General features: G+C 37.6%; 1 protein-coding gene across 5 annotated transcripts in view; it reads left to right on the forward strand.

Moving 5' to 3' along the window:
- Amot (angiomotin) overlaps positions 1 to 10,557 on the forward strand; it is an 80,283-nt gene that overhangs the window by 42,616 nt on the left and 27,110 nt on the right. For all 5 annotated transcript variants that reach the window (XM_023699886.1, XM_023699885.1, XM_023699888.1 and 2 more), the window contains one exon: positions 3,271 to 3,416. In XM_023699886.1, the coding sequence (XP_023555654.1) occupies positions 3,271 to 3,416 (146 nt within the window). The remainder of the gene's footprint in view (positions 1 to 3,270; positions 3,417 to 10,557) is intronic.

The following is a 10,557-nucleotide window of genomic DNA, read 5'->3' on the forward strand; positions in this document are numbered from 1 at the left end:
TCTTTACTGTCAACGCTATTATTTCAGAGATATCTGGTGTGTGATTTCCAGTTTCCTCAGTGCCAGTGTCTTCTGCATTTGTACTGGGTGGACTCGGGGCCTGAGACTACATTTTGTTCCTTCTCTTTGTCATTTTGTATACCAGTCTTCTGACCTTTGGTGTAGAGCTTAGATAGAGTTATTACCTTAGCACCAGGTCCGGATCTATGAAGTTCTGATTTCCTCCAGTAGGATGTTGTTTGGTTCTGGCTGCTGTGCTCCACTTCTTTCTGCTGCAGGCGTTAGAGTTGAACCCTTCGTGTCTCTCTGGCAAGATGTTCTGCTCCTGAATCACCTGGGTGGGTCTTGCCTCTAGCCTCTTTGCAGGGAGTTCTGCTGAATGGTTCCGTGCTGGGCCTATGCTCTGGGTCTGTTCAGGATCCCATGGCCCGGGTTGTCTCACTCACTCGCCGGGCCTGCGCTCTGGGTCTATTCAGGATCCCATGGGCCCGGTCGTCTCCTACTTGTCATCTTTTTGAGACAGGGTCTCACTATATAGTTCACACTAGGCTTGAACTCACAGCAATCCTTCTGCTTTAGCCTTCTAAGTGCTGGAAGTATAAGCCTTACTGTACCACCACAGCTGTCTTACTATTCTGTCTTTGCCAGTTTGATTTGTTGATTTAAAAAAAAAATCTTGTGATGAGGACTGAATCCAAGACCTTATGCTTGCTAGGCAAGCACTCTACTACTGAGCTAAATCCCTGATTCTTTTCTTTCTAGTTTAGACAGCAGTGGTTTGCTCTATAATCTCAATTATTTTATGGATGAAATAGAGTCGTTGGTTTTTCAGTTTCTTCAGTATTTTGATTTTTGTTTAATATAGAGTGGTAACTTCTAAGTTTTTTAGAGGCCATAAAAGAAACAATGTAGATTGTTTCTCCAGGGATTTCACTAAGGCCCTTGCACTTACCAGGGAAGAGCTTATTCCACTGAGCCATCTCCCTAGCCCCAGGACTGATATTTATTGAAAAGTCTTTTTTTTTAATTTTATTTTATCTATTTATTTTTTAGAAAAGTCTTTTCATTGCCACAATAAATACTGTCTCATGTCTTAGTATAAATTTTGGCAGATTTGGGCCAGCCAGATAACTCAGCAGATTAAGCACCTACTTAGGTGGATGCAGAGACCGGGGTTCAATCCTCACCATGCTGTACTAGCCCCTCCCTTAGGGTGCACTGAGATGCAATTGAGACTGGGCATGGTGGTGCATGACTGTAATCCCAGCGCTTGTGATGCTGAAAACAGGAGGATCACTATGAGTCTGATTTGTGTACTGAGACCTTGTACTAAATACATTTAAAAAATACATTTTGGCAGATTATATATTCTTAGAAAAAATACTACCATGACCAGATAGTCAGTTTTTTTTTAATATAGAATCTTGCTAAGTAGTTTAGGATTTGAACTCACTATTTAGTCCAAGCTAGCCTTGAACTAGCAACAGCCTCCTTAGACTCCCAAGTGGTAGGATTATAGGACTATATCACCAAGCCCAACTAAGCAATTCAGTTTTATCAGAGTAACGTTTTGAAAAGAACTTGCTCAGGACTATTTTACTCTTCTCTGTTTCTGGGGCTCTTCCTATCACCAAGTTCTAATATTTTTTATTTATCTTGTGTAATGAAAGTCCTCAGTGATTTGCATATTTCATTTTTTGTGTATATGACTCTACTTCTTTTCATTGAATGTGACCTAACAGTTAAGCTAATTGACTGTTTGGCCCTCTAGAGAAGGATTAACTTCTCTGGAGGGCCAATGAGAAAAATACTTTTAAAGCCAAGACCTAGCAATGGAATATTTACATGATCATTGAGAATCATATCATTCAGACTCAGTGATAATCACTTCAGGGGTAATATGCAAATATTCTGATCAGCTATGGTTACTGGCACAAGGTGGAGCCACTATAAGAGGTCAGATTATAGTAAGAGTGTATCAAAGTATAAAATCTATTTAGAAGTGAGTTATCCATATGTATGAATTTATTCAGATACTAATTTGTGAGTGTTCCTTTATTCTCCTGAGAATTATAGATTGACTACTGTTTCATGCTTGTGTTTTCCTCTTCTATTATTTATATTCAACTGCTCATGATATAGATGCTGCTTAACTGAGTTCTCCATAAATCTCAAGCCAGAACGACCATTATCTGCCCAAAAAGCTCTTCTACTTTGAGATCATTGACACATGCACATACATATTTTATACAAGTTCACAGGTAGATGTGTGTATACATGCAGATGTGTAATAAATATATGTGTACATTTTAAGCACACAGAAATACTGGATTTTTTTTTAAAAAAATCTAAGCTTTCAAACTATATTAGACCTTTTTTTGAGGTGGTCTTGCCGTGTAATACAGGCTGGCCTTGAAGTTACTATGTAGTCCAGGCTGGCCTCAGATTCCCAGCAATCCTCCTTCCTCATTCTCCCAAGTTCTGTGATTGTAGGTATGTACCTCCATGCCCAGTTTATATTAAGCCTTATTCTATGAAGTGAGTAGAAAAGAACAATATCAGGTAGATTTTTTTCATGTCAAACGTTTGCCTATATTCCTATGATGTTGATATTTTCCCTTTAACTCTGCTCTGTTCTTTCTGATGGTTCCTCCATACTCAGTCTCTCCTGCAGAGGAAAGAACACACAAGAGCATGACATGCCTTCCAGTTTTATCTCACTCTCTTTTAAAGACCTTGAGTTTCTAAGAGAAGTAGGTTCTGAGACAAATGGGTAGTATTGAATTAGGCTTTTCTCTGGAGAGGCCATGTTATTGAATAGGTTTGATCTCAGAAAATGTTAATGTATGAAGGTGGGATTTTGAGATTTTATCTGTTTAATAAAATATTGTTTAGGTCTGTTTAATATATTGTCATAGGGAAACAACAGGAAAACTTTTGCCTAGGTTCAACTACTCCTTTGCCTATACAAGAAAATTTTGAAGGAATAAAATTGAGACAAGCTTACGTTCTCTTTTGATGTGTGTGGTGCATATCCTTTCTGTGTAATGCTTTATGCTTTCCATTAAGTATTTGTATAACTTTTTCCAAAATTTACACAGTAAGCTAGTAGAGAAAGTGGAAGAGTCTAGCTCTTGGGTATCATGGTGCTCTTAATTGTGTTCTGCAACAGTGAACTGTTAAATAATGCATATAATTTCTCAGTTTTGCATACATAAGGCTTTTGAGCTAGTTCCCAGATAGCAGTATTGATACTTCATTTCCTCACAGATAAAGAAAGCCAGCGAGAGAAGGAGAAGCTGGAAGCAGAGCTGGCCACTGCCCGTTCCACTAATGAGGACCAAAGGCGACACATTGAAATCCGAGACCAGGCCCTGAGCAATGCACAGGCCAAGGTGGTGAAGCTGGAAGAAGAGGTATAGTTTTGTTATGTGGCATTTGAACCCAGTGGTTGACGATCTAGGCAAAAAGGCCAGTAGGCTTCCTATCATGATGAAGTAGTAGTTGTCATAATCTTCCAAGGGGGTGGTGGTATCTTCTGGCTCTAGTTATAGCAGTGCTGGTATGAGTAGACTTTGATTTTTTTTTTCTCTTCTCTGTAAATTCCTTTTTTTGCTCTAGAATAGGATATCACTAGAGACAAGGGACAATTCCCATTTGCTCATTCATGTAATATGGTAATCACCCTTATACACAAAATTCTTCATATATACCTAGCCTATATATACATACATATATATATATATGTATATATATATATATATATATATATATATATATATATATTGCTCAAGATAGCTACTGTGGTTTGGTGAACAGTGCTTAGAATGTAATTATGTAATGTGAATAAATATGACAGTTATATGTACAAGAATGGAGCCTTCCTTTGGTAATGCAAAGGCTCTCAAGCTATGAAACATGTGATTGATACATATCTGAGTATAGCCATGTACTTGCTACTGGATTGAAATGATAAACTATATTTAAGTAAAATAGACGAAGCTTTGCAGCTAGATTATCATTAATTAATCTTGGATGTCTGTTGTTATTATATAGAGATATACACAACTAACTATTACGATTTACAGTTCCAGAAATAAATGTATTCTAGCCAAATGTTGATGTTAAAGTATAATTTGGTTAAATTTTTTTATATCTCACTAAATTATTTTGGGTGCTCTGAATTGTTTTTAAGGAAAAGACTGCTTACAAGTTGGAAATTTTTTCAATCCCTGTTCTGGCATGTTGTGCTGACCCCACCCATGGGGCATGCTGAGCCAGCAAATGAGTCTGGGCGGGAGTGGTGGTGCACACCTGTAATCCCAGAGCTGGGGAGGCTGAGAACCAGTGGGTCACTACGAGTCAAGCTGCATAGTGAGACCCTGTACCAAATGCATAAATGAAAAAAAAGTTCGAAGTTTTATGAATCTGAGAGAAAATTAGAATGATAATGACCATATCTTTTACATCTTCATTCATTGTCTACTGCCAGCCCCACAATAAGAATGGTTGTATTTTTTGGATATCTTCTGATGTACAGATTTCTTCTGCATTGTTTTTTGAGTATTAAAGTGTTTGTTGAAGTTGGGTTGTTATTTTACACTTTATTAGGTCATAATATCATCCAGTTCCTGATATCCTTTAACCTAACTTGCGTAGGTGTTAAATGTAGTTTTAATGCCAGGTGCACCCCTGTAATCCCAGCAATTGGGAAGCTGAAGCAGGATTGCTGTGTGTTTGAGGCCAGCCTGCGCTACATAGTGAGAATCTGTCTCAAAAAATTATTTTAGATTTGATAAAATCAGGTTAATGTGTTGCTTTATCACTTATTTGTTTCATGCATATACTATTGCTTTATCACTTATTTGCTTCATGGAAAATGAGGAAGATTTATATTTGCCTGATGTCTAGGTCCAAGGAGCATATCCTTTAGCTTTTTGTTTCCCTTTGGAATATATTTCCTTTCTTTCTTTTTTTTGTCTTTTTGCAAGGAAAGTTCAGAGTAAATCACACTTCAGGATAACACAGTATTCTTTTAAAGACGGGTGAACTGAGAAGTTTTAGGTTGTTGTTGGTGACATGGACATTCTTTGGTAGAGCCAGGAATAAAACTGTTATCTTATGACTCTTCTTTCCTTAGACCCTGTTTCCGAGTCTGAATCATCCCTTGGCTCAGCTCCCAAAAAGAAAACGTGGGTGCTTGTTCAGATTTAACAACTATGGCTCTTTTTAAAATTATTTTTATCAGCAGATGATACTTGTACATCTTAATGGGGTACAGTGTGATCTTTTGATACATTTTATATATTGCATATTGATTGACTCAGTATTACGTTACCCATTCATCTCAATGTGTCATTTTATTGTGATGAAAGCATTCAGAAATTCTCTTTTAGCTATTTTCAGTTATATGATACAGCATCATTAATTATACTCATCTTCTGGGTAAAACAACACCAGAACTTAACTCCTATCTTACTATAACTTTGTACTTATTACTCCCTACACCCCCACCATATCCTCCCATCCTCTACCTCTTTTTCATTGCTTTATCTTTTAGGCTTCTCAAAAGACTATAAGCAGCTTTCCTACATTGCTTTGAGATTGGAGTATATTAGCAGTCATGCTGCCCCTCTAGGAAAGGTGCCTATCCAACTGGATATAAATAAAGACTATACCTTTCTTGGTTTCCAATATCTAAGGCCACAGTGGTAACTGCTTGTTAATTATGGAAATAATACATGTGTAGGAAGATGTTCACATGTAGTTTTTACTGAACAGTACTTGCTGAAACAGTTGCCTGAACAATATTTCTGACTTCAAATTTCTAAGTATTTGCTGGATACTTTTTGCAGAGATTTTTCATAGTTTTTCAGAAGCTTGGCTTCACTATTTAAAGAAATTCTAAATATTGGCTGGGATTAAATGAATACTATAGTGGCTATATATCTCAAATAAACTCATTATTTTTAATTTTTAGTCTTCATTCAAATTATACATTCATATGGAGTGTAATAATTGGAAAATTCTTAGCTTTGCTATTACTAAAGGAGACGGTACTTTGACTGGGAGAGCAAGTTTACAGCCTTCTCTCTAACCCAGTGAAATCTTAAAGGCCATGCAACGTCTTCTAGACTCTGATTTGAGATCACATCTATCATGTGTAAAGGGTTACAGGATCATGTCTAAGGGAAAATAAGCTCATTCTTTTTTTGTCTTGTTTTAGTAAATAGACTGAGCTGGATTTGCTCCTAGGTAGTGTTTGCCCTCTCTCCCCAATACTATTGAAAGGAAAACTTATCTTTCTCTCATCCTCAAAGAGGAATTTCTTTTTTAAAAAATTATTTATTTATTTGGTACAGGGTCTTGCTATGCAGCTTGGACTCACAATGATCCTCCTGTTTCAGCCTCCACAGCCCCCACCACTGGGATAACAGACATGCACCACTATGCCCAGGGTTTCAGGGCTGGCAAGGCATGTCATACTGGGGATGGAACCCAGGTCCTTGTGCTTACCAGGCAGGCACTTAGACTGCCGAGCTATCTCTCCAGCCCTCAAACAGGAATTTCTAAGTGAAGTTTTACTGTTCTCCTGTGACACAGTATACTAGGCTTTGGACATTCCAAGGTAAAATTCTAAGATGCAACATTGACAACTTTGGAACTAATCTATAAAGTATCTTCACTGTGAGTTCTTCACTAAATCAGTGAACATTTCTAACTCAAGAAGAGGGTAGAGATGATTCAGAGAAGGTCATGTTTTTGTTTGATGTTTTTTGCTTTGTTTTGAGACAGGATCTTGCTGTATAGCTCAGGGTGATGTCGTACTATAGTGACTATGCAGTCCAGACTGGACTCAAACTCGCAGTATTCTTGCTTTAGTTTCATGAATGCTAGGATCATAGGCATGCACTACCATGGCCAACTTAACAAAGACTATGTTTTAAGAGAGATGGATTATTCTAGATGGTGTACCTATGTCTCATGTAAACACATACTTTAGTTATAGTTCACTAATCAACCACAAACTTTTGTTTTTTTTTGTCAGGCCTTCACAGTTCTAGTAAAAACCTCTTAGTCAACTTAATAAATCATAATTGGGAGAACCTTCTCAAAATAGAACTTTTGTGGGAGAAGTGTTTTCTCAGCTTTCTAATTCCAGGGTCACTTATCTAAATAGTCTTCATTAAATCAAGATGATCAAGGAAAGAATAGACACATTCTCTGAAATTCATCCCATCTTCTTAATCCCAGTAAGTCTTTTGCCTGGAGTTTTTTGCAATCACTATACTTTAAACTTCATAGAGAAAACTTTCTCGTGAAACCACTGCTTTAATCCCCTTCCGAGTTCAATTTAGATTCTTTCAAATGGGCCCTGCCTTACTGATGTCCAGGGAGGTGTCTTGCTTGGGAGGCAATAGACCTGTTTCCTTTGTGAGTCACTGTCATCCAGTGCTCCACATCAGGCTACAGCCTGTGTAACAGGCAGCCAAACGAAGAGGTAAATGGTGCCTTTCCGTTCTTGCCCTTATCTTTCGGGACACGTAGGTCCTGTTGAAGTGGAGGCTCATTAAACTCCAAATCAAAAGAGCTCTGTGTTCTACAGAAGCCACGGTGTTCTCTCATCAAAGAGAGCCTCCCCCCTACCAATTTAACCTCGCTGGAGAATTTCCACAGATGCCTGGCATATCCTCTCAAAGGGCTCAAGGCAACCCAGGATTCTGGCTGGCTGCTGTCTTATGAGAATCAATCCAGAATTGAAGCCATCACTTGGGTAACTGTTTCAGGGATGGTGGGAAAAAGGCCTTGACAAGATCAAAGAGGGAAGATGCTGCGGGTGGGCTGCTTATTGAACAGAGTGCATAAGAAGGGATAGAGCAGAATGTGGGAGGGCTGGCAGAAAGACCCACTAAACCTTGTTATTTGGCTTTAGCCTAGATCAAATGCCATAGAGATTCACAAAGTGACTCAATTGTTAACCATTTCTGAACTACAGTGTCTGGTGATCATTTTAGACATGAGATGAATAACTTGTGCTATACCAAGTATATTTTCCAGAAGTCCTATTACTGCTCCACTCCGTACTCCAAAACTAACTTTATCTTGTTTTACTTGATTTCTGCTATTCCTCTTAAAAAGTGAAGTTTTTCTGTTTTCTAAATCTTTTACCTCTTACATTTTTCTTAGTTTTTTTAAATCATTTTGAAACAGGGTCTCACTGTGTAGTACAGGCGGGGCTTGAGCTCACTTTGTAGTCCCGGCTGGTCTTTAACTCACAATAATCCTCCTGCCTCAGCTTCCCAAGGGCTGGGACTACAGGCATACACAACCAGGCCCAGCTATTTTTCTCTTAGTTTTAAAGACTCAGAATTTTCTGCTACCATACCTATCTACCATGTAGCATAACGAATCTTCCTTCTTCACAGTTTTGGAGGAACATATCCTAGGCATGGACATTTATATGTCTAAGAGTACAAAACTAGTTTTCAAACAGTAGGATTTTGGTGGTGAAGATAAAACTTATACACTTGTGATAGATTATCAGTTTGATTGGGAAATCCAAGAGTGAACTATGTTTTCATTTAGAGTATTGATAGTATTCAGGCAACTTACTGGGTGTTCTTCTAATGAATTACTGATTTTTTTGAAGGGAATTTCATTGAGAAAATGCTATTTCTCATATTTACTGCAGTATATTTTCTTAATAGCGTGTAATTCTATATCCAGTATGGTAAAAAAAAACCCACAAAACTAGAGTCCCAACCCAAGAGAAGGAAGTGCTTTCAATGAATTCACAGACTCTTTGCTGTTTGAATGCCCAAGATGGAAGCCTTGTAAATTATTTTGTTTTTTCATATGTAGTTTGAGCTCTAATTTATAATTTTTTATTAATTTTATTGAGAAACAAATAGCAGTGAGACAGTTTCAAAACAGGTCAGTAAGACAGTTTCAATAATTAATACAATGCATACTGTTGTCTTCATACTGGTTATTCATAGTACAAGATACAGACATGATGTCCTGTCCAAACACAATTAGTACAAATCTTTCTTCTCATTAAATTAAGAGAAAGTAGCTGTATATCTATCCTATTTTGTATATACGGATACAAAATGGTCCTTCATTTATATCCCCTTTTTTGTTTTAGTTTTGTCAGAGATGGGTATTCCATTGCCATTTAAATATTGCAGGTGCATGAATTCAGCAAAATAATCCAATATAGTTCAGTAGTCCATAATAGTAGTGCGTTATCTGTAGGACTGGCAATGGCAGAAGTTGTTGACTTGAGCCTTTTACAGAGCAGCATGGCTTTACTTTTTATACCTCATTTTTATACTTTTCTGCTGGATGGTTAAGACCAAGATAAAGCAATACCTATATAACAAGAAATGTAACTTTGTATCTGACAAGGTCAGTTAAATCCCCTCAGGATTTATCCTGAAACCCTGTACCACAGTTTGTAGATCCTTTGTCAGCCATATGGATGAGTCATGGCCTTTGCTTGACCAATGTGCTCTCTGTGAAAGCATGAGAGAATGTTTTCTCTCCATGTGACTCTCCTTAGGCACACTCTACATCATCAATCACTTTCCTCTGTGGCTCCATAATCTCTTTGATCAATAAATTTGGGACACAACTAAGTTACAGGATATTACAGTACAGGTCCTCCTATGTCCTGAGTCCTCAATGACCTGAAAGGCTAGGGCCAAAATGTTGGCTGTCCTTGCAGCCCTTCTTTTTCTCTAATTTTTGGTCTGAAAAAAAAAAAAACCTTAAGTTGTTAACCCTCTAGAAGAGAAGCTTAATATAGTATTACACTATAACATATGCAATTGAGGTTAACCTCACTATCTGTCTGACTCTGAAACATCTTAGACATAACATGGAACAGGTATTTTCCATCAAGCATTGATATGTTAAACTTTAAATCCCTACAGAATGTGAAGAAAAAAATTTTTAAAAAGGTGTAAATTTTTCTTTAATCTTTTTTACAATATGAGCTCTATGCCTGAAATAGCAAGATTTTAGGGGTGGCTCTTTAGTCTTCAGTTCCTTAAATATCCACAAGTGGACCATAGCTTCTTGGCAACTTACTAATGCCAGGGTATTATTACCAGATTGATTCAGTGTGAATGCTTACTTGGAGCCTGGGGTTTCTAAGTAAGATTCTAAGTCAGATCAAACCCAAATCACCAAATGCTCCTTGAGCAACTTAGAACTAGTTACAGGAAAGAGAAGAGCAAAGAAATTATACTTCGGTTGTAAAATTTGTGAAGCAGAAAGTGTTCCCAGGTGTGAACAACAGAAGTGAAGGAGCAAGTCAGATGTAATGAAGGCATTGGACTTAGTTCTATATTATTGGCTTCAATGTTTTTTAGCTGACGGAATATTTGTATATATTGGTGATCAACCAGCTAGTGTTAATAGTTTGCCCCTTGTACCTAACTTTATGTGTTATTAATCTTTAAAAATATTTAAATTTAGGGCTGGGGAGATGGCTCAGTGGAATAAGCACTTCCCTGGCTAGCACAAGGGCCACAGTTCAATCCCCAGTTC

This window comes from Octodon degus, unplaced genomic scaffold (genome assembly GCF_000260255.1).
Source record: "Octodon degus isolate 3935 unplaced genomic scaffold, OctDeg1.0 scaffold00117, whole genome shotgun sequence".
In the NCBI taxonomy this organism is placed as follows: Eukaryota; Metazoa; Chordata; class Mammalia; order Rodentia; family Octodontidae; genus Octodon; species Octodon degus.